This window comes from Danio rerio, chromosome 23 (assembly GCF_049306965.1).
Source record: "Danio rerio strain Tuebingen ecotype United States chromosome 23, GRCz12tu, whole genome shotgun sequence".
NCBI classification, from domain to species: Eukaryota; Metazoa; Chordata; class Actinopteri; order Cypriniformes; family Danionidae; genus Danio; species Danio rerio.
The window spans coordinates 4,234,577-4,259,931 of NC_133198.1; the positions used below are offsets into that span (position 1 = coordinate 4,234,577).

The following is a 25,355-nucleotide window of genomic DNA, read 5'->3' on the forward strand; positions in this document are numbered from 1 at the left end:
GCATCTATTGTGAAGTGAATTTCACGAGCGAATGAAGCACGTAAACTCCAAATGTTCTCAACTTCAAATGTTGCCATACACTCTAATAGACTTCAACACTTTAGTTTCCCCTCGCCAGTCATTACTTTATTAATATAACATAACGGTCATTTTAACCTCTGTGCAGCGTACTGTGTGTTTAGGTGCTGAAGTATCGTTAATAAAAATAATTGGTTAAACCTATGACTTTATTCACGCATCCACATACATAAAGAAACATTACTTAGATTGTCTTAATTGTAGAATCGAGTGTAATAAAATAATTCAGGATCTTAATGTTGTCTTATTTAGTTTACAATTAATTATATTATAAATAAATAAATAAAATTAGATGACATAGTTTTTCCGACCAAATAACGGCACATTGTTATCGTCCATAAACTAAATTTAAATATTTAATCTTAAAAGTTAATTAATTTACATAATCATTTTGTAGTAAAATATTAAAAAACTTAATAGTTCGTCACATTGAAAGGAATTTTATTCGATTTACTCGTTAGAACCCTCAGTATTATTAACCCACCTGTAATTTTTAAATATTTCCCAAATTATGTTTAAAGCTTGTTCAGATCACACTATTTTCAGTCACTATGTTGGATTATGCGATTTGTTTTTGTTAGAGCAAAACAAATCATCCACCCGCACAACTGAGAAGTGGTCGGGCACAAACACAAATATAATTTGTACACTCTTTTTGGAAGAAATATCTTTTTGAAACAAATTTTGTTCGCTATCATTTTTGTCTTCATTTTAATGTATCTTTTGTTGGTCAGTTATCTATAAACAAGAATAACAAATAACATCTGAGGTGAAGCACTTCAAAACGAGTCCGCTATATGCTTCAAAGCATGAATTACCTTGAGATTGTGTTGGTTTGTTAAATAAAATAATAATCTAGCCTAAATTAAATTAAAGTGAAATAATCACCGTTTTTATTAAGCTTTTATTAAACAGTTTTAGCTATTAATCACAAATTTAAATAAGCAGGAAATGTTTTGCACTGTATTCGCAGCGCTGAACATGTTCCCAGATGACCTCGGAAGAACAAACTTTGTTGGAAGGATGAGAGAACTCAGACACTCTTTGTGAGAATGGAGATGTCTGCATATTTGTGCCAGTCTGTCAGATAAAATTGCTTAAACATTCGTAATATTTTAGAAAGGTTTTTATTACTAATGATTGATCTCATCCACCCGTGACCCACCCATAAGAAAATATACAGCCTATTTTTTGATTACCTGACCGGTGCATTAATGGCAGTACCCGCTGATATAACCGAAAAAATGATGTGCTCCTATTGCAAAGTGCCCCCCACGTGACGGAACTGAAACATGCTAGACTTTCTGCGATGATGTCTTGAGGCTTCGCAGGCATGGTATCAGTTGTCATGAACTATGCCACATTACACAAAAAGAAACGATAGAATATTGTGCCCATTTGTCGTTTACGAATCCCCACGATAACCCTATATCAAGGAAATCATGGCGAAATCGTGACATTTGTGTGATCTGCCCAGGCCTTAACAGAGCAAGGAATTTCTCACAGTATTTCCTATAATATTTTTCTTTGTAGAAAGTCTTATTTGTTTTATTTCGGCTAGAATAAAAGCATTTTTTATTTATTTTTTAACATTTTAAGGTCAATATCATTAGCCCCCTTAAGCAAAATTGTTTTGGAGTGTCTACATTACAAACCATCGTTATACAATAACTTGCCTAATTAACATAGTTAGGCATTTAAATGTCACTTTAAGCTGAATACTAGCATGAAAATTATGTAGTAAAATATTATTTACTGTCATCATGGCAAAGAAATCAGTTATTAGAAATGAGTTATTAAATTTATTATCTTTAGAAATGCGTTGAAAACAATATTCTCTCTTTCAAACTGAAATTGGGAAAAAATATATACACAGGCTAATAATTCAGACTTCTACTGTATATGTCTTAATATTTTGTATGTGAATTATTCTCATTCTCAGTCGTGTTTCTGTCTCTCAGTTTCCAGGTGAAGTTTTTCTACATCTGTCAGATTGCCTACTGGTTTCACGCTCTTCCTGAACTGTATTTTCAGAAAGTACGAAAGGTGAGGCTTGCTTCCTGACACTCTTGTTCACCATGCCACTTATGTAATTCATTTTAAAATGTTTTAATTTGTTGTTTTCAGGAAGATATTCCACGGCAGCTCTACTACATTTGCCTTTATATATTCCACATCACTGGTGCCTACGTCCTTAAGTGAGTTTTCACTTATTTTTTTTATATTTTTACAAGAGACAGGATAGTGGTCTTGCTGAAGAAACCTGGAATGATAGTAGCTTCAGAAACAACTGTGGAGATTAGGGCTGCACGAAAATGAGTCATGTTTTATTTTGGTTTTTGCTTAAAATAAAGATCACGATTTTCTCACAATTGTGTAAATTTAAAATAAAGGTCAATATAAGTGGGCTATTATTATTGTTATTGCTCAAACATAATAAAACAACAGCAATAATAATAATAGGCCTGTGTGTAGGTCTACTGTTGGTTCAAATGCTAAATTTTATATAGACTTTGAATGGTGGACTTGAACAGATGCAGCAATTCCAGAAACGGTTTTGTACGCCATGATTTTGTATAAAATTCACTATTGTGTAATATGACTAAAAAGTGGTCAAATTGTGACCTTGAACCTTGGTAAAACTGGCTTAAACCAGACTTGTGTTTTTAAGACAGTTTCTGCAGTTGTTATGAATTCTCTGGGGTTGGCAAACGCACTGAAATCTTAGCAAGTACTTGCTTTACAAACTTTTCAGAGAATTTATTGATGATTCCAAATATAAAAAATATGTATTAGTTAGCTTGACAAACAGTTTAGCAGCCTAGGCTGGTTTTAGCTGGTTGACCAGCCTGGTTTTAGAGGGGTTTTGGCCATTTCCAGGCTGGTTTCCAGCCATTTCCAGCCTGGTCTTAGCTGGTCATCTCCCAGCTTGACCAGCCTAGCCAGGCTGGGAGCCCAACCAAAACCAGCTATGTCCAGCTTAAACCAGGCTGGTTAAGCTGGTTTTAGCTGGATTTAGCTGCTCATTTTCCAGCCTGACCAGCTAAGACTAGGCTTTAAATGGCTGGAAATCAGCCTGGAAATGGCCAAAACACCTCAAAAACCAGCCTGGTCGACCAGCCTAGGCTAGTTTAAGCTGGATTTTTCAGCAGGGATAGGCCACTGTCTGAGCTGGTGTATTTGCATACAGTGATCTGATTGGCTAACGCTTCCGTCGGCGCTTGAAAAGTTGAGACAGTTCCAATTTCTGCAGCGAGCAACACCACTGAAGTGGTGCCGACGGATACACAATGCAGTTTGGTAACGCCTGACGTCACCCATTCCAAGTGAATAGGAAGCGTTGATGCTGACGCCCCGTGTGAATGGGGCATTAAAGGGACTTTGCAGTTAAACAGCACTTGGGAAATATTTGAAAAAGAAAATCAAGTTCCAGACAGGATGTAGTGAATGAGTGCAGCAGTAGTGGGTAATTCATAAGGCACGTGTTTATGGCATGTGTGTTTGAATTATTGAAGAGTGACTCTTAACTGCGTTTGTCCTGTCTCAGTCTCCATCGTTTGGGTCTAGTCCTTCTGGTGCCACATTACCTGGTGGAGCTGCTGTTTCACGCCTCACGACTCTTCTACTTCAGTGACGAGAACAAACAGAAAGGGTTTGTTTACTTCCTGTCTTTCAAATCAATGTGCTTATCTCTGTATTCTACTCATCATTTAGTTTTATGTAAACGGCTTGCTTTATCACCCCAGACACTTGTGCTTCCTCATAGATATATACATTAGATGTCGCCTGGCCTATTGTTGTCTATTGGACGGAATGCGTCAACAGCACCGCCATCTTGCTACAGGGTAGCGCTCCTTTGAAATGAATGCGGGACCAAGGTTCAGTGGAGGACTGTGGCCATCCAAAGCCAGAGATATACACATATACACATATATCTGTGATCGGGAGTTTTCCTGGAAGTTAGTGTGTAAATTTTTTTTCTAATTATGAAAATTATAATTTTACATCACTTTTCTACATTGATGGATCAGTGACCGCACGGGCATTCCTGACAAAAAGCTTGAGTTTGTGTGTACAGAAATGTACTATTCACCCTCCCTGTTAAATTTGATCTAATCATGTCCTGAAACACAGCTCCTCTCCTGTTTTCACTTCTCATACTGACGGAGGGAGCGATTCGTTTGTGAATGAATCCCCGAACGACTCTTTCACTAACGTTAGCCGACAATAATTCAAGTTTCTGGCAGCGCAGCATCTCGTTGTCATATTTCTTTTGCATTTATTGCTGATTTTATTCAACAAAACTAGCATAAGCCGAGTGTTTAGAGCGTGTTGGAGCTACTTTGCTGTATAGTGAATGCAGTAAGTGACTGTTATCATCAATAACGTGACCTGATTAGCACAAAAGTTCAGAACACACAAAAACAGAAAAAAATTAATATTACCTATGAAATGTTCTGCCTTTGTGCTTTGTTTTCTTTGTTTGCTCGTTACTACACCCGTAGACAGCGCTAAAGTCCCACATCTTCACGTAATAACACTGTCTTGACTAGTGCGGTTGAATGACATTTGTCCTGGGAGCACTGTACCAATGTGACGGCGCTATTGACGCATGCTCAGGGTCCCTATGCAATATCTAGTGTATATATCTATGGTGCTTCCTCAGCAGAGATCTCAGTTTTTCAGTGTTTACGTCTTGTTCAGAGGTATTGTCCTGCTTTTTTTTCCTCTTAGGTTTACGCTGTGGGCTCTGCTGTTCGTCATCACCCGCCTCCTGACGCTCACCGTTTCTGTTTTGACGTTTGGTTTTGGCCTGTCTCGCACAGATAATCAGGGATTCTCCTTAGCAGAAGGAAACTTCAATGTGCTGACTGTCAGGTGGGGTGAATATGTATTTATTTATTTAAAGGGGAGCTATTATGCCTCTTTTTACAATTTGTAAAACAAGTCTCTGATGTCCCTAGAGTGTGTATGTGGTTTCAGCTCTCCCACAGATAATGTTTAATGGGGTATATGCCGAAGCATGCTATTAGAACTTTTAATTTGCCAGTTACCTGGGTTAAGCGCTTCCGGTGAATTAAATGCCAGTGCAAAATCTGGTGCATTTAAGGTCTGTTTTCTTTAAAAATCAGCGATCTCCACTGGCTGAGTGATATCCGATTTAAAGTGGGTCTCGGATTGTACAAGAAGCACTACATTAAATTACATTTCCCCCGCCATGTCTTTATAATATGAGCATTTATTTTACCCCAGTATATTTAATAGAGCTTCTGCGTTAGCCTGCCGATTCTGACGAGCGCATGCGAGTAAACGACTTTTTGTCTCGTTTTACGCTTGAGCAACCAGATAAATGCTAAAGTTTATTTAACTGAATGTATTTTAATGACATTACAACATCGATGCTGTATAAGGAACCGTATAAAATGGAAAAAAAGTTCACAATAACAGGTCACCGGAAGTGTATCAGCATGGGAACAGCACCAGCTCGGCATATACCCTATAACTCTTTGAAACTGACCCTTTTAGTCTTTGATCCTAATTGTGCTATTTTGGTGAACGTCGCTTTAAATTCTAATGAGATTGTGCTTTCTTCAAAAGAGGGCAGAGCTACAGATGCATATATGTATCTAACATATATAATATAACAAGACTAATGTCCTATGCCAATGAGGGAGAGATTGTAACTAATAGGTGGAGCTACTCCCTCTGATGACATGTACAAAGGGAGAATGTCATTTAAAGTGTTTCTGCAGAAGTGTGATTATAAAAAATGAAAGTAATACATTTTACCATAAGTAGCTGCTTGTATTCACACACTGTTGCCACACAATTGTGTTTAAACCACTTATAAAGTTATTTTTGCATAATAGGTCCTCTTTAAATTATTATTATATGACTCCAGAATTGCAGGTACATTTTCAGTAATATTCCAATATTAATTTTCCTGAAACTGGAATAATATACAAATGTATAATTTATACTAAACGGAATGTGTTGTTAGTGTAAAATAATGCAAAATGTTTAAATGTTATAGAGAACCTTTGATTCTGTTACTAAAAGCTGTGTTGTACTTCTGTGTCAAGCTCATGCGTATGCTCCGGCGCAGCCTAAGCATGGTCAACTAATGGCGCAAGCTGTGATTGGTCGGCTTGATAGTAGGGTTGGGCTGATAGACGATGCCATCCACCATCGCCGATGGCCAATAGGCAACACGATACTGAGCTGGCATCGACGATCCTCCGCCCCGCCCCCGTCACAAACCTGCTCACGAAAAATACACACTTAGGCCCTGTTTACATTATGTCTTCGTATTAAAATGGCATTTTAGAACAAAAGTGATCCACATCCACACTGTGTTTTACCTAGCATTTCTGAATAGCCCTCCATCTGCTGAAAACGTACATTACGTGACCACAGACACAGCCACACACAGTATATGTGAAGGGCTCATGAAAGAATAAAGTTACGTAAAGAGCAAGCACACCATTGTTTTTCTTGTGAAATTCCCAATAAGTTTGATGTGTCACATGACCCTCTTCCAAATGAAAAACAAAAGTCAGATCCAAGATGGCCGACTTCAAAATGGCCACCATGGTCACCATCCATCTTAAAAAGTTTGCCCCTTCACATATACTAATGTGCCACAAACAGGACGTTAATATCACCAACCATTCCCTTTTTATTAAAGATACCGAAATACTGAACACTCCGGCATGCAAAGATTAACTAATGTGAGTTATGCCGAGTTCAGACTGCATGATTTTATCTCGCCAACAGGTTTTGAGAAATTGCCGACAAATGCCTGAAATCACAGGCAAATCGGTACTCGTGCATGTGTGTGACAATCACATAGCAGGAACTATCAAAGAGGCAATCTGAGAGAATCGCAGATGAGTCGCCGATGCCTTTGAGATATTTTGCGTGCTGAATATCTGTCGGCGATTCAAATCATGCCGTGTGAATTGAGTTTTGACTGAAAATAACATCGGCGATCGCCTACAGCCAATGAGAGAGCAGCATTCACTTGTTTATGTGTACCTACAGGCCAGCGGGAGGCTAGGGGGAAAGTTAAAAGCGCTCACTTTGGTTTATTTGGACCCAAGAAATGGAGGAAAAACTAGTGGAGGTTTGACAGGAGCACCCGTGTCTGTTTGACGTCTCATACAGAAAGTTGAAAAAGAAAGTTGAGGAGAAATTGCTAATTCCCTTCAAACCCAGGTCAGCAAATATGTACAATTTCATCCCATTAAAGGCTTCTTTCTTGCTATGTAGTTAATAACAAAAGATATACTACGTGTTTTTGGCTGTGAGACTTTGGACGAAGTTGTCGGCGATTCTTCCTATAGTAAAGTCATGCAATGTGAAAGCCCCTGTCGCCGATCCATCTTGCAGTGTAAACAAAGCAGCGACCAAACACTAGCCCAGATAGTCGTGCAGTGTGAAAACATCTGTGACGCGACTACTTTGAAAATCATGCAGTCTGAACTCCGCGTTAAACAGTCCTCTCCTCCTAAATTTGAAATTATTACGCTATCAAATCACTTTTAGGATGACATGCCTGTCAGCCATCTGCCTGACCCAGGCCTGGATGATGTGGAAATTCATCAACTTCCAGCTCAAGAAGTGGAGAGAACAATCTCAGATCCAGGCCAGCAAGAAGAAAACGGTCAGTCCCAAAAGCAGACCCAGCAAGAAGGAGTCTCGTGGTGAGTCTTTTCTTTGCCTTTTACAGGACTTTAATGATTTTGCATGATCCTAAAAGCTTTTATTCCTTCCTGACAGGGGGTTCAGTCAATGGAGTCATGAAACCGGACGACAAGACATCGCCGAGAGCAAGGAAATCGAAAGCGTCGTAAAAGGAAACAAGACAGGAGGTTCCCGAAATGTGATGCTCTGTTTCCACTCTACATTTAGATTAGAAACGGATCGATAACTGCGAATCGAACCACAGAAACAAACCAAGGAACTTGGTTGTACCACATGGTTCAGGTGATAGTCCCCCCCCCCAAAGTTTTTCCCTGTCTGCATCTTAAAATTGAACTCTAGTTTTCGAATCTTTCTTTATTCATTTTGATCATTAGATTGAGAGGTTTTCTGAAGGACTATAAGAGATGATGCACTGCGTTACAGATCCCTCACTCATCGATTTGTGTGGTTTGTTTAATCCGGTATCTGCATGACGGAAACGTTTCTGTGTTTTGGTCTTCCTCAGAAGGTGAAGCGTTTATTTTAAAAAAAGTGTCCCCAAGACAGATTATTCACATTATTTCTGCGCTTCTTATGAAACACCCAGCGTGTGGAGAGAAGCGTCCTTTGTTAAAACCTTTAGCCCATCAGTCCTATACGCTGCTATGAAACTCCAATATAACGAGGCTGAGGTGGCCGAGGACTGCTTCTACACAACTCTGGCGATGATACGTAGCTTTTAAATGACCTTAGCTGTGTCATTTTTACATTTGGATATACTGAGAGCAGGATGGTACGTGAATGTCGTTTGCGGAGAATCTTCGTAGCAAAGAGGTAAAGCGGTTTGTTAGAGCGCCCCCTAAAGGCTCGGATGATGCTAGCAGTTTTTCTTTTGTTGCATTTAAGTACTGATCGTGGGTTAATCATTTCTGAGCGAATGTTTTTTTATGGACTGTGGTTGGGTGATGGCTCCCCCTGCAGGCGTGGAGGGTGGACTTGCATGCCTTTTACTGCATTTTAGCCAGAGAGTGGTTCACATGCTCACCCAGGACTATTAAAGAGCATTATTCTGGTGCTTATCATGGCTACCATATGATTATTCATACATCAGCGGGGGCGTCGCTTTTAGTTGCAGTTAAGACATTGTGTAAGTGTGGATTTAGCTTCAGAAAACCGCCTTTTGGGAAGTTTTTTTAGATTAATGACAAATCATAAGAGGGTTTGAATGCAGGATGTACAGGGTGGGCCATTTACATGGATACACCTTAATAAAATGGGAATGGTTGGTGATATTAACGTCCTGTTTGTGGCACATTAGTATATGTGAGGGGGCAAACTTTTCATGATGGGTGGTTAGCATGTTTGCCATTTTGAAGTCGGCCATCTTGAATCCAACTTTTGTTTTGTCAAGGAAGAGGGTCATGTGGCACATCAAACTTATTGGGAATTTCACAAGTAAAACAATGGTGTGCTTGATTTTAACGTAACTTTATTCTGTCATGAGTTATTTACAAGTTTCTGACCACTTATAAAATGTGTTCAGTGTGCTGCCCAGTGTGTTGGATTGTCAATGCAACCCTCTTCTCCCACTCTTCACACACTGATAGAAACACTGCAGGAGAAATGCCAGCACACGCTTCCAGTATCCGTAGTTTCAGGTGCTGCACATCTTGTATCTTCAGGTGTTTTCTCTCACCTGTGACTCTATGAAATCTACTCATTTCCACTGCGGTGTGTAGTTCATATCAAACCATACGGTTCTTTAAGTGTCCTTAAGTAACAACAATAGTAGTTGTGGTCTTTCTTGGTTTCAGTACTGTTCGGTTCTCTGTGCGTCTGTGTTGTTTATTAGTGTGATGAGAGATTTTGATATATATTTTTTCCTTGTTGAAATGCCGTGGACGTGTGCATGTTGCAAGAATTGCCTTGTTCTTCGGATTGCTAATATAGGGTGCTGCCCACTTTGTTGTTTCCCATTCATTTTCCCATAGGGATTTCTAGAGGCTGAAGCATTATAAGCCATGAACTGAATTACAAACTTCGATTCTAATATAAGCGTACACATTCATACTTTAAAAATAGCTTTGGACTAATTTAAAGGGATAGTTCACCCAAAATTGTAATTTACTCTTCATCAAGTGGTTTTAAACTTTTGAGTTTCTTTCTTTAAAAAAAAACAAATGTTCCATATTATTAGTTTTTTCTACTATTGAAGTCAATTGTTACTGGTTTCCTAAATTACACACACACACACACACACACACACACACACACACACACTCACTCACACAAATATATATATATATATATATATATATATATATATATATATATATATATATTAATTAGTGGTGGGTCGTTATCAGCGTTAGCGAGCTGCGTTGATGTAACCCATTCACACGGGGCGTCAACGATTCCCATTTACTTTGAATGGGTGACGTCAGGCGTTGCCGAACTGCATTGTGGATCCGTCGGTGCCGATTCAGAGGCGTTGCTTACTGCAGAAGTTGGGACTAGCTCAACTTTTCAAGCGCAGACGGAAGCGTCAGCCAATCAGATCTCCGTATGCAAATACAGCAGCTAGACAGTGGCCTATTGTTGACTGTATTTCATTGGCTGACGCTGCTATGATGATTGCTTCAGCCCCAACTTCTGACATGCCTTCAGTCAAGCATTGATGCTGAAGCCACGTGTAAATGGGGCGTTATCGGGTGTCTCTCCACACCACCACCAATGTGCAGCTTCCACTTGGATGATGCGACGGCTGCCACCGTGCGCTCACCACACACCAGCTATTGGCAAGTGACAGTAATAGAGCCAATTCGGTGGATGGGCCATGATCGTTAGGGCCGATAGTGAGACTTTGGCCAGGACACCGGGGTTACACCCCTGCTCTTTCACAAGAAGTGCCATGGGATTTTTAATGACCGCAGAGAGTCAGGACCTCGGTTTAACGTATCATCCGAAAGACGGTGCCCACTGACAGTGTAGTGTCCCCTTCACTTTTACTGGGGCATTAGGACTCACAGGTTGAGCGCCCCCTGCTGGCCTAACTAACACCACTTCTAACAGCAACCTAGTTTTCCCAAGTGGTCTCCCATCCAGGTACTGACCAGGCTCAGCCCTGCTTCGCTTCAGTGAGTAACCGGTCTTGGCCTGCAGGGGGATATGGCTGTGGCTACTAAATTGGCAACTAAATACAATCCAATAAGGCATTGTCGGTGACTCAAATTAATTATACGGACAACATCAAGATGTTTTTTCAATTGTAAGTAGTTTAATAAATCTACAGAAACATTATATTAAACAATGGCTAATGTTTGTTCAAATTGTATGTCCCTATGGAGAAAATGAAGGGAGGTTTTAATTCCGGAACTGTCGCTTTGTGAGGCATGAAATAAAAAGTGGCGTTTACGTTTTGGTTTATATAACTCCGTGTGCAAGCAAGACACAAACTGCCAGAGATTTCACTTATTTCTGAACCCTGCCTTCACAAACACACACACAAACAGCATGTGGTGTAAATCGGTTGCCAAATTGTATGAAAGGGGCTTTCTGTACTTCCAGTTCTTTTAAAATCTTCTGTACACATTAGAAACCATTTGGTTCTCGGTACAGTCTGCAGCTCGTGCCTAAATCTGTGGCGATCCAAATCAGCCAGTTCATTGGCTTTTGTTTTTGGTTAATTTGTAAGAGAGCTCGGGAAAGCAGATGCCATTTTCATTTTAAAAAAAACATAAAATGACCTTTTAACACTCACAGTTCAGGATGTGTACACTGTAAAAAACAATTGACTGCATTTTTATTTTGGTTTAACTTATTTTAATAAAGGTGAACAGGTTTCAAAATAGTTATACAAAGTTTAACTTAAAATTCTTGTCGGTTTGATTGATGTAAGTTGAGATGAAAAAATGAAGTCAGCGAGACTTTTTGCTGTGTTTTTGACACACTCAAAATTATATTTGCTGTTTGTTCAAACGTCTAACTTAAAATGAGCTGAAACAACTCAATCGAGTTTTTTTTGGGGGGGACAACCTAATTCTTTTATGTTCAATCCACTTAAATCTGTACAAAAAATAATAATAAGTTTACCTAATTTCTTCATGTTGCCCCAACACAAATCGATTGTGTGGAACCAAGCGTTTTTTACAGTGAACAGTAGTACATAAAATGCATTCATACACACTTAAAAACACACTGACACACACACACACACACACACATATATATATATATATATATATATATATATATATATATATATATATATATATATATATTTATATATACACACACACACGCACACGCATATATACATACAGTTAGGTTCATAAATATCTGGACATCCACACAATTCTAGCAGTTTTGGCTCTGTACACCAACACAATGGATTTGAAATTAAACTGCTGACTGTCAGCTTTAATTTGAGGGTATTTACATCCAAATCAGGTGAACGCTGTATAAATTACAACAGTTTGCTAATGTGCCTCTCACTTGTTAAGGATCCATAAGTAATTGGTCAGAATAATAATAATTACTCAAACGTTCACTTTTTTAAATACTTGATTGCAAATCCTTTGCAGTCAAATGCAGCCTGAAGTCTGGAACGCATAGACATCACCAGTTGCTGTGTTTCGTCCCTTGTGATCCTCTGCTAGGGCTCTACAGCAACTGTCTTCAGTTCTTGCTTGTTCTTGGGGCGTTTGCCCTTCAGTTTTGTCTTCAGCAAGTGAAATGCATGCTCAATCGGATTCAGGTCAGGTGATTGACTTGGCCAGTGCATGACATTCCACTGCTTTCCCTTCAAAAACTCTGGTTGCTTTTGCAGTATGCTTTAGACCACAGGTGTCAAACTCCGTTCCAAAAGGGCCACAGCTCTGCACAGTTTAGTTCCAACCCTAATTAAACACACCGGATCAAACTAATTGAGTCCTTCAGGCTTGTTTGAAACCTACAGGTAAGTGTGTTGGAGCAGGGTTGGAACTAAACTGCAGGGCTTCGGCCCTCCAGGAATTGAGTTTGACACCCCTGCTTTAGGTCACTCTCCATCTGCACTGTGAAGCACTGTCCAATGAGTTCTTAAGTATTTGGCTTAATATGAGCAGATAATATTGCCTGAATCACTTCAAAATTCATTCTGCTGCTTTTGTCAGCATCACATCATCAATAAATACTAGAAAACCAGTTCTATTGACAGCCATACATGCCCACTCCATGACTCTACCATCACCATGCTTCACTGCATATGATCATGATCATTTCCTTTCATTCTCCACACTCTTCTCTTCCCATCACTCTGGTACAAGTTGATCTTGATCTCATCTATCCATAGGATGTTGTTCCAGCACTGTGAAGGTTTTTTAAGAACTCTAATCTGGCCTACTTGTTTTTGAGGCTCACCAATGGTTTACATCTTGTGTAAACTCTCCGTATTTACTCTGGTGTAGTTGTCTTTTGATTGTTGACTCTGACACACATACAGCTACCTCCTGGAGAGTGTTCTTGATCTGGCCAACTATTGTGAAGGGAATTTTCTTCACCAGGGAAAGAATTCTTTTGTTGTCCACCACAGTTGTTTCAATGGTCTTAGGGGTCTTTTGGTGTTGCTGAGCTCACTGATGCTTTCTTTTATTTTAAGAATGCTCCAAACAGTTGTTTTGGCCAGGCCTAATGTTTTTGCTTTCTCTCCGATGGTTTTTTTTTGTTTGTTTTTTCAGGCTAATGATGGCTTGCTTGACTGATAGTGACAGCTCTTTGCATCTCATCTTGAACAGTAACAGATTCCAAATGCAAATAGCACACTTGAAATAAACTCTGCACCTTTCATCTGCTCATTGTAATTGGGATAATGAGGGAATAACACACACTTGGCCATGCAACAGCCAAGAAGCCAATTGTCCAATTATCTTTTTTTGGATCCTTAACAAGTGGGAGGCACATATGCAAAATGTTATAATTTCTACAGCGTTCATATATATGTATATATGTATATATATGTATATATATATATATATATATATATATATATATATATATATATATATATATATGTGTGTGTATATGTGTGTGTGTGTGTATACATACATACACACACACATATATATATATATATATATATATATATATATATATATATATATATATATATATATATATATATATATATATATATATATATACATACACACACACACACATATATATATATATATATATATATATATATATATATATATATATATATATATATATACATATATACATATATACATACACACACACACACACACACACACACACACACACACACATATATATATATATATATATATATATATATATATATATATATATATATATATATATATATATGCATATATACACACACACACACACACACATATATATATATATATATATATATATATATATATATATATATACATATATAAAGCTGATTCTTGAAATCCACGTTGGTGCTGGTTCTTTTCTATCTTCTGTTTTTAAAGTCTTGAGTCTGAATGATAAAATCTCCCACGTTTACGCTGAACGGATGTTTCAAACCTCCAGCTAATCCCGAATTTAAGCTAGAGCGTGTGTTTTGTGTCGTTTTGCCTTCTGTGTGATTCAGGGTTCGTTAGAGGAAACCTTTTATTTTGTTAAGTTCGCAGACTGGTGCAAGACGAAAAGAAAATAAATCTATAGAGGAACTCACTACTGAAATATCATCAGATTTGTAAACTATTTTTATAGCGTCGAGAGATACACATTATTTAGAGCGTACAAATATTTTACCGCTTTATGGGTTTATTATTTTTATACTGTGTGGGAGAAGCTTTCTACCATTTCAGTGGGTTAGTGGCTTTTAGTCAATATTTTGCGAAATGATTCAAGCATTACTGCCTCTTTCTCTGATTTGTCTTCGTTTTTTAATTTGGGCTACAAAAAGTCACGTTTTTTCGCCGATTAATGCGATTGTGGTGGATAAAATGCAATGTAATGAAATGAAAATAAACTTGACGCCCTCTCATTGTTCTGTTATGTAAGAGACACTGTGTTGTGTTTTTGACGTGGCTTGATCGTTTTCATTTTGTGTATATTAAAATAAATGCCAAAAAGATGTGTGTTTTTAGAATATTTGCTGTGATGATCAGCCGTAATTATTCAGATACGACCATTAAAAGATGCACCAAAGCCTTCTCCAATGTCGGATCGGCAGAACCTAAATCGTTTTCCACCATCGCTTTACATAGTACATGAACTGTTACTTTTCGAATGCTTGCCTGTATGTTGAGATATATTGTTTTTTTATATATATATAAATATATATAAAATGTTATTAATATATGTATTTATGCAAGTCTGTGTGATGCTTTTTGTATGTGTGTCCTTTGATTAAAACTTTTGCTTAACTCTAGTGTGAGCATGTGTTCATTTAGGCCTCGTACACGTTCAATAATCTTCTGAATGTATATTGTATTTAAAGTAGTACTGTACACTACTTTGATAACATGGTGTTTTGTGAAACACTGCAGGCTTGCAGGGGTCCACAAAGCCAGCAGTTGGAAAGTTCTGTGTGAATCTGTTGTGTTTAATCATTATTATAGTTGCTTGAGAAAGCCTTTTCTTGTTCCGTCTTCTTCTGAGACTAATTTCTATATGCATCTCCTCCTAGACCGATCATACTACAACCACCAAACTAGCTCCAAACCTCCAAACTTTACTCAATTAAGTTGCTATATCTTTTCCAACTGATCCGACTTACAGTTTTCCAAAAACTGACCTGGAAATTTCGGAAAAGTGCCACTGACTTAACATTGGACCAAACGTTATGACCTCATAACTTTCCGCCAGACTGTCATACAGACAAGGTTGGGCTCATTTAACTCAGACTACCAATCTGCCAATCACTGATGAGCTTTTAACTTACTAGCCACACCCTAGCAACCACTTATGGCACCTTAGCAACTGTCCCATAGACTTCCATTGTAAAAAAAAACTGCTATTGACTTTACATTGAACAGCCATCATAAGAGCTGAATGGAGTGAGGACCTAATTAAAAATGCTGGACTCTGCAGTTTTCGTGTTATAACAGGTAAGTTCACGCTATGCTGAATCATACACATTACTCTTCCAGCTGCAACCCATCTCTGGGAAACACCCATACACATTCATTCAAGCACATACACTACGGACAATTTAGCCTACAAAAATTCACCTGTACCGCATGTCTTTGGACTGTAGGGAGAAACAGGAGCACCCAGAGGAAACCCACGCGAACGCAGGCAGAACATGCAAACTCCACACAGAAAAGCCGACTGACCCAGCCGAGGCTTGAACCGGCCACCTTCTTGCTGTGAGGCGACAGCACTACCTACTGCGCCGCTGCGTTCCCCAGTAATTTTATATAAAGAATTATAATGTTGTGTATATGTATTTATTATATTTTAATTTCGTCAGGTCTCCTTTGGATAGTTGAGAATTAGCAAGTCTTTAAAACACTTAAATGCATTTGGTTGTAATTGTGATGACGTCAAATAAATAAATCAATAAAAAAAATTTAAAGACAAAAACTGTGTAGTTATTTAGGAAAATGCTAAGTAGGAACACCTGAAAACTGAATTACATACTGAATGTCTTTATGGATTGATAATGGCCTAAATTAGTGTATCTGTATTGCAGAAAACTTTAAATAGAGTAATGCATTAGATCTTAAAATAAAACAATTAAGACTGACGTCACCTCTCTTTTTGTAGTATATCCTGACTTTACCGGTTTACCCGCATTAAGCCAACATTAAGCAGCAAATGTTATGTTACTAACGTTACTGTTAAAGCCAGTCTATGACAAAAAACTCATTCATGTGTAATCTATGTAATGTCCTGCAGTGGGCGCTCTGTGGCTCCTGAAAACGAGCCTTCTTTGAAGCTGTAGGATAGTTTTTCTTTCTGTAAATATGACGTGAGACTTGCTGATTTTTATTTATTTAAATTTTTTTTTTTTTTTGTAGGGGGGTTAATATTTCGGGGAGAAATCTTGCTAACAATAATCGTCAATCAATTGATCCTGTAACCGTAATCAATGGATCATGATATCCTTTCAGCGCGAAGAGAAGTAGCGCATGCCACGTGATAACTAAAAATGGTAAATTTAGAGTAATAATGAATTGGTGATGGATATTTACCTTAACAGTCATACTGAGAAACTATTAGCTAACTGAAAAAATTGTAAATTATATATTTATATATATATATATATATATATATATATATATATATATATATATATATATATATATATATATATATATATATATATATATATATAATTATTATTATTATTATTGACTTCAATAACAAACATACAAAATCCGATCTTACACAAAAAAGACAGTAATAGTAACAATGATAATAATGTAACAGATCAGGTAAAATAATATTATAAACACATATAAAAAAGTAAAAAAAGAGAAACCAAAGAGAGAGAAAAAGACAAATTAAATAGAGATACATAAATAACACACAGGAAAGAAGGACTTGTGTATCCATGATATTTCCATAATAATTATTATAATAATCCAAGAATGTATCACTTTTCCTGTTTTTAACCAGTTTATGAGATTTAATAAAAACATTAATTTTAATTAAAACATGTGAAAAGAAGGCTGCAAATTCAACATTTTTTGTTTGTGAATAAAAAAATTTCCATACAAAATAAAGAAGTTATTAATGTAGTTTTCTGATATATTGATTTTACCTTTATAGTAACAAATAACATCTTGTAGTTGAAAGGGGCTGGAAAAAGCAATGTAATTATAAAGATATAAGCAATTACAAAAGTTATTTGTGTTTTCACAGTGAAAAAAAAACATGTGAATCAGCGTTTCGTCTTCAGTTTTATTAAATGAGCATGGACTATTAATCTCCAAATACTTTGTCAAAGGATATATTTTATGAAGAACTTTGAGATTAACCTCTTTTGTTTTATTGGGAGTGCAGTTCTTGAGGTAATAATCAAGCTTTTTTCCAGTCTATTAGGTCAATTAAGAATGGCCAGTAAAATTTGCCCTTAAGAACATTATACTTTTTATTTTGGAAAATTTAGAGAATATATTTATTATTAGCATACTTTTTTTAATCAAATACACTAAATTAAATGGAAGACCTCCAATTTTTGTTTAAAAAAAAAAAAAAAAAAAATATATATATATATATATATATATATATATATATATATATATATATATATATATATATATATATATATATAATTTGGAATAAAATAACATATAGATTTAGGGCCATTTAAGCATCTTTTATTCTAATTTATTTAAAAAGTGTTTACTATGTCCTCAAAGTCTTACACTTCAAGTCCACCATCTTTTAGAACAGTTTTTTTTTAAGTTTATGGGATTTATTATTTCAAATAAAGTTTAGAAATATTTTGGTAACTTCTTTAGCTGTAGGGATACTAACAGAAAGGGAAGGGTAAACCAAACATGATAAACCTTCTGCTTTTGGAACCCTCCCATAAAGGGTAAAAATACCCTGCTGAAAAAAATGCTTAAACCAGCTGATAGGTTTTAGCTGGTCAACCAGACTGGTTTTAGAGAGGTTTTGGCCATTCCAAGCTGGTTTCCAGCCATTTCCAGCTTGGTCTTAGCTAGTCAGGCTGGGAGATGACTAGCTTAAACCAGCCTAGCCAGGCTAGGAGCCCAGCTAAAACCAGCTATGTCCAACTTAAACCAGGCTGGTCAAGCTGGTTTTAGCTGGTCATTTTCCAGCCTGACCATCTAAGACCAGGCTGGAAATGGCTGGAAACCAGCCTGAAAATGGCCAAAACCCCTCTAAAACCAGCCAACCAGCTTAGGCTGGTTTAGGCATTTTTTTACCAGGGTATGAGAAAAGTTAAGCTGTTGCCTAGCAGCTAAATATTTTGTTGTATAAATACTCAAATACTTTACAGTCTCTTTTACTACAATACCATTTAATGAGAAGTCTCTGGTTTCATGAGTCATCATAAATTCACATTTGGACGAATTTAATTTCAATCCAGAAGCATATGAAAATTCTTCAATTATACTTACAACCTTGGACATTTATCTTTTAAAAATACGGCAGGGTCATTGGCCAACTGGGAGATTTTAATTAATTGATTAATTAATTTTTAAATCTCACACCGCGCTAAATAGAAAACCTTTTAAAAGTGAACTGGAAATAAAACACAACTAGTATTATTCTGCTTAATCGTCCTCGACCAATCACGAGCTTGTTTGCATCCCTTAACCCCGCCCCTTTCTGCTCTGCATGGATTCCGCTCTGTCATAAGTGTCGTTGCGCTGTTTTGTTTTGGCACCAGAGCTGTCAGTGATCCGGAGGCATCATGGCAGGGATGGAGCTCGCACCGATGAGACCATGGGACGATTTTTACCCGGGTGTCGACCGATTCTCCAAACCCGATGTGTCGGATTTAAGCAAATGGAATAACAGAGTGATCAGCAATCTGCTTTATTTTCAGACAAATTACTTTGCTGCCGCCATCGTCGTGTTTCTGATTGTCGGGTTAGTAAAGTTATTGCTACGTTTACATAATGATGTAGATTTGGTCTGTAAACAAGTGATGCGTTTATTGTTAAACATCCCTCGGTCCTTTTTGCGTAAATGTCGCACCCAGCTTAACTGCATTATTTAAGATGAGAGGCTTTTGTAGTTAATGAGTTTAAACACATATATATATTTGCTTGTTATCAATAAGACATGCGAAATATGTCTTGTCCCTTTGCGGAATGTGTTTTAAGGTGGACCCACCCTGCCCTGCCTGGACGTTTATAATCCTGTCAGCCTCACAGGCCTTTTGTTTTCCACAGTGTGGAATCAGTGAGTCACATTTAACTCAACAGACCGTTTTATTTCAGGCCAAACTGGACCAGTGTTAAGCATAAAGCAGTAACTGGTCCACGAAAATGCGTTGTTGCTTTTACTTAAAGGCCGAAGACTTTCGCTTCTGAAACACTTCCTGCCATCTTTGCACAGTTAAAATAAAGAGCATCTGTTATGCAAAAAAAAGACCTTTATAAAGTGTGTAAACATCGTTGTGTGACAACATTGTGTGAACATATCCTGTCTCTAATGGTAAATTTGAATTAATTAAATTTTTTATAATCACACTTGATGAAAGAACACTTTGATTGACATTCTGGAGGGATAAAGTCCCACCAAATGTTAATGATCTCCCCTTCATTAACATAGACAGCCCTTAGTGAGAAGCAGCCGTCCACCATTAGGTTTTCACAATGTACTTGCTTTGAAATTAAAGCGACAGTCACTAAAATGGTACAATTTTTCAAAGCCTAAAAGGGGCAGTTTGATAGAGTTGTGTGGGGTATTTTGAGGTAAAACCTCAAATACATAACATATTATATTTTACATCTTGTAAAAAGGGGCATAACAGGTCTCCTTTAAAGCTGATGTGTGCCTGCTCCAAATGTTGCAGAAATACAGTTGAAGTCAGAATTATTAGCCCCCCTTTAATTTTTTTCTTCTCTTTTTTTTTTTTTATAAATATTTCCCAAATGATGTTTAACAGAGCAAGAAAATGTCCACAATATGTGTCATAATATTTTTTCTTCTTATTTGTTTTACTTCAGCTAGAGTAAACGCAGTTTTTAATTTTTTAATCACCATTTTAAGGTCAAAATCATTAGCCCCTTGAATGTTTTGTGTTACAACAATAGTGATCAAATCATGTTATTCGTTCATTGATATCCATTTAATTGACAGTGTGTTTTCTTTTTAAATGCTCTGCAGTTTTCTGAACCCGGTGGGCATGTTTCTGGGTGGCGCGGTGGTGGCTCTGGTCTTCATGGGCTCGGTGTGGGCCGGAGAGAATAAAACCATCATCAAGAACTTTAAGAAGAAAAACCCCAGCCTGTTTGTGGTGGCTGTGATGGGAATCAGCTACTTCCTGTTGTCTCTGTGTGGAGGAGTGATGGTGTTTCTCTTTGGTATCACCTTCCCCATGCTCTGTGAGTACTCGTCTTATTACTGGCTCATCTCTGTCCATGTTTGCTGGCAGTTTTCTTGACCTTTACCCCAAACAAAGACCCTACTTTGATCATAAGTGCTATGTTTTAAAACGCAAATCATAAATGCACAAATCTAATTTGTACATTCAAAACGCAAATCATTAATGCACAAATACATTCCGTTGTTTCAAAATGGGCGAGGCAGTGGCGCAGTGGGTAGTGCTGTCGCCTCACAGCAAGAAGGTCACTGGGTTGCTGGTTCGAGCCTCGGCTCAGTTGGCGTTTCTGTGTGGAGTTTGCATGTTTTCCCTGCGTTCGCGTGGGCTTCCGCCGAGGTGCTCTGGTTTCCCCCACAGTCCAAAGACTTGCGGTACAGGCGAATTTGGTAGGCTAAATTGTCCGTAGTGTATTAGTGTGTGTGTGGAAGGGCATCCGCTGTGTAAAAACTTGCTGGATAAGTTGGCGGTTAATTTCGCTGTGGCGACCCCGGATTAAAAAGGGACTAAGCCGACAAGAAAATGAATGAATGAATGAATGTTTCAAAAATCATAAATGCACAAATTCAATTCGTAAATTAAAAACGCAAATCGAAAATGCACAAATACAATTCGTAATATCAAAATGTAAATCGAAAATGCACAAATATAATTCGTAAATTCAATATGCAGATCATAAATACACAAATACGATTCGTTATTTCAAAATGCAAATCAAAAATGCATGAATCCAATTAGTAATTTATAAATGTAAATCAAAAATGCACAAATATAATTCGTAAATTCAATATGCAGATCATAAATGCACAAATACAATTCAGTATTTCAAAACACAAATCGAAAATGCACAAATACGATTCGCAATTTCAAAATGTAAATCGAAAATGCACAAATACAATTCGTAAATTCAAAGTGCAGATCATAAATGCACAAATACAATTCAGTATTTCAAAACGCAAAGAATAAATGCACAAATACAATTTGTAATTTCAAAACGCAAATTGAAAATGCACAAATGTAATTCGTAATTTCAAAATGTAAATCGAAAATGCACAAATACAATTCATTATTTCAAACCGCAAGTCAAAAATGCACAAATCCATTTCGTAAATTAAGCACAAATCATAAATGCACAAATACAATTCGTAAAAATGACATCCCACTTCATTTAGGGAAGTATATGCTTTTTACTTGCGTATTTACGAATTGTTTTATTTTTGTGACTGATCTGACTCCATTTGTAATAAAACATAAAAGTATAAAAAATTACGATTTTCTAGGCCAATTTTGCTTGAAGCTATACTCTCATTCTGGCTGCACCACTCATTAGGAGTATCAAGCGCACACATTTACACACACACACACAGAGTTCTTGTGAAATGTAGGCAAAGATCTAGTAGTTTGTTTTGTATGTTGCTATGGCAGCACAAACCATCATTACCTCATTATGGTATTTTCAGTTTTAGTAGCTGCTGACAGTAGCGGTTAAGTTTCTTGGCAGCATCACTGAACTAAAAATGTAATGGGATGTACTGCATCTTATTATGGGTGTCATTTTAAACAGCTTCCAGCATAGCACAATCATATAATATATAAATAATGGCAACGCAGTGGCGCAGTAGGTAGTGCTGTCGCCTCACGGCAAGAAGGTCGCTGGTTCCAGCCTTGGCTGGGTCAGTTGGCATTTCTGTGTGGAGTTTGCATGTTCTCCCTGCATTCGTGTGGGTTTCCTCCGGGTGCTCCGGTTTCCCCCACAAGTCCAAAGACATGCGGTACAGGTGAATTGGGTAAGCTAAATTGCCTGTTGTGAATGTGTGTGTGAATGTAAATGAGTGTGTATGGATTTTTTCCAGAGATGGGTTGCAGCTGGAAGGGCATCCGCTGCGTAAAACATATGCTGCATAAGTTGGCGGTAGGGTTGGGTCGATAGACGATGACACCGTCTATCACCGATGGCCAATAGACAACACGATGCTTAGCCAGCATCGTCGATCCTCCGCCCTGCCCCCGTCGCAAACCCGTTCGCGAAAAATACACACTCGCATTTTAGAACGAAAATGACCCACATCCACACCGTGTTTTACCTAGCATTTCTGAACAGCCCTAAGTCCACTGAAAACGCACATCACGTGACCACACACACACACACTGTCATGCGCTTCTTTGAGCTCGAGAGAGCAGTGCACGTCGGACAGTTTATCAAGTTTGTACCGCTGTATCGCGTCTCATTATAATCGTTAAACATGATATTCAGACATCCCAAGTCTCCCGGAAGTTCCCGGACTCTCTATGCATTTGCAGGACTCATATAGGGTATATGCCGAAGCATGCCAATAGGACTTTTAATTTGCCAGTAACCTGGGTTAATCGTTTCCGGCGAACTGTATACCATTGCAAAATCGGAGCGTTTAAGGTCTGTTTTCTTTAAAAATCAGCGATCTCCACTGGCTGAGTGATATCCGATATAAAGTGGGACTCATTGTAGAGGAAGCCCTGCATGAAATTACATTTTCCCCGCCATGTCTTTATAATATGAGCATTTATTTTACCGCAGTATATTCAATGGAGCTTCTGCGCTAGCCTGCCGATTCTGACGGGCGCGTGCCAGCAAACGGCTTTTTGTCTTGTTTTACGCTTGAGCAACTAAATGGATGCCAAAGTCTGTTTAACTGATTGTATTTGAATTGCATTACAACATCGATGCTTTAAAAGGAACCATATAAAATGGAAAAAAATCACGATAACAGGTCACCGGAAGTGTATCAGCATGGGAAACACATTAGCTCGGCATATACCCCATTGCCCGCCAACATGTAATAATTTTCCGGAAAACGCGCGTCTCCCTCATGGTCCTCAAATAAGTCGCGCGCCCTTCTCACCCCCAGATCCCTCCTGGCTCTTTAGACACGTCACGCGCACTCTGTCAAACCCCCCCCTCCCACTTTACATAATGACGATACCATCGCTGTGTTTCGACCAACCGGTAATCGGTAATCGACCAACCCTAGTTGGTGGTTCTGTCCGCTGTGGTGATAAAGGAATAAATAAAGCGACTACGCTGAAGGAAAATGAATGAATCACCTGAAATTTCTATTTTAGAAATAGTTTCTATCTGACTCCACGTTGCAGATGCTGCGATGTGAATATTGTGAATTGCTACAGTATGTTGATGCTGTAACAATAGGTGACACAGCCCTACGCTCTAATTTGTAATATTTGATCTTGTGTCCGCAGTGATCCTGATCCACGCTTCCCTGAGACTGCGCAGCGTGAAGAACAAGCTGGAGAACAAAATCGAGGGCATTGGCCTGAAGAAGACGCCCATGGGGGTCATCCTGGACCTGCTGGACCAACAAGAGGAGAAAATAAACAAAATCCAAGATTTCCTGGAGAGTAAGATTAAAGATTGAGCGTCGAGCACATCAGTGTCAAACACATCCCACCACTGTTTGCTCTTTGTTTTATTTTGACAACCAAATGCCAAACTGGGAACATCTTTTAAATACCAAAGTATGACAATGTCCCGAAAGCGTGTTACACGATAAGATGTCGAATCACTAAAATAGGATTGGATCGTTTGTTTCGGAGCATCAATCAGTCTGTTATCTTATCCTGACGTGCTACACTCATGGATCTTGTGTTTGCAGTTTCCTTTGTGTATGTTTTCTTTTATACATAAATAAATATGCATCAATGTGTATAGATATGCTTGATGTATGTCTATAGACAGAGTCACTGAAGGCACTTTGAAATATTTATCGTCATAAAAACGATAACTTATTTTTCCCCAACGGCAAAAGGTATTGTTATTCTCCAATTGCACATTTATACTAGAAAAGTGTTGGAAAATGCTGGGATATGAGCTGGTGTGATTTGCAGAGAAGTGCTAAATTGCATGTTTTTATTTTTTTTGGCTAGCAGAACCGCTGCAGTGAAACAAACGTTCACTTTCTTGTGATTATTAATGCACAATTATCGTTTGCTTGCTGGTTTGAAGAGAACTAATAAACGTGGACAAAATATTTACATTCACGGTCTTTACTTTTGAATGAATGAAGAGTTGAACTGATGTACAGCTTAAGTCTGGGACTGATACACCTATTATCATACCTGCCAACACTCGCTTTTTTCGGGAGTCTCCTGTATTTTAGAACAATTTCCCCCAACCATCCCGTTTTGTTATTTATCCCGGAAAACTCCGGTAATTCCCTCACAGTCCAAAACACTTGCAATACAGGTAAATTAGGTAGGCTGAATTTTCCATAGTGTATGTGTGTGAATGAGTGTGTATGGATGTTTGCCAGAGATGTGTTGTGGCTGAAAAGACATCCTCTGCGTAAAACCGTGCTAGATAAGTTGGCGGTTCATTCCGCTGTGGCGATCCCAGATTAATAAAGGGACCAAGCCGAAAAGAAAATGAATGAATGTACTTCCATTACTTTCTTTTAAAATGTGTAATGTGTTAATCGACAAAAGAAAATGTTTTAATTAATTTTTGTTTTGTTTATGGCCATCATTCAGGCACGGCACTGCGTAAATATGAAGATTATAAATATTACCACGGTTAATT

The 25,355-nt window shown here is 37.9% G+C and overlaps 2 protein-coding genes and 1 long non-coding RNA gene across 8 annotated transcripts in view; 2 read left to right on the forward strand and 1 right to left on the reverse strand.

Annotated features, from left to right (window-relative positions):
- Positions 1 to 25,355, forward strand: part of zgc:113278 — an 852,580-nt gene that overhangs the window by 9,007 nt on the left and 818,218 nt on the right. For 2 of the 6 annotated variants that reach the window (XM_073938362.1, XM_073938361.1), the window contains exons 6-11: positions 2,040 to 2,124; positions 2,206 to 2,276; positions 3,626 to 3,730; positions 4,813 to 4,956; positions 7,627 to 7,784; positions 7,861 to 9,113. In XM_073938362.1, coding sequence (XP_073794463.1) covers positions 2,040 to 2,124; positions 2,206 to 2,276; positions 3,626 to 3,730; positions 4,813 to 4,956; positions 7,627 to 7,784; positions 7,861 to 7,934 — 637 coding nt within the window. In that variant the 3' untranslated portion in view covers positions 7,935 to 9,113. 6 annotated transcript variants of the gene reach the window in all.
- arl6ip5b (ADP-ribosylation factor-like 6 interacting protein 5b) lies at positions 19,128 to 24,799 on the forward strand. Its single transcript, NM_001002517.2, is given in 3 exon segments — positions 19,128 to 19,326; positions 20,572 to 20,789; positions 24,020 to 24,799. Coding segments are annotated over 3 exon segments (573 nt in total). The 5' UTR covers positions 19,128 to 19,147; the 3' UTR covers positions 24,196 to 24,799.
- LOC141380627 (uncharacterized) lies at positions 20,572 to 22,802 on the reverse strand. Its single transcript, XR_012398955.1, has 2 exons — positions 21,275 to 22,802; positions 20,572 to 21,179 (listed from the first exon to the last, which is right to left on the reverse strand). It is a non-coding gene; the product is annotated as an uncharacterized lncRNA (long non-coding RNA).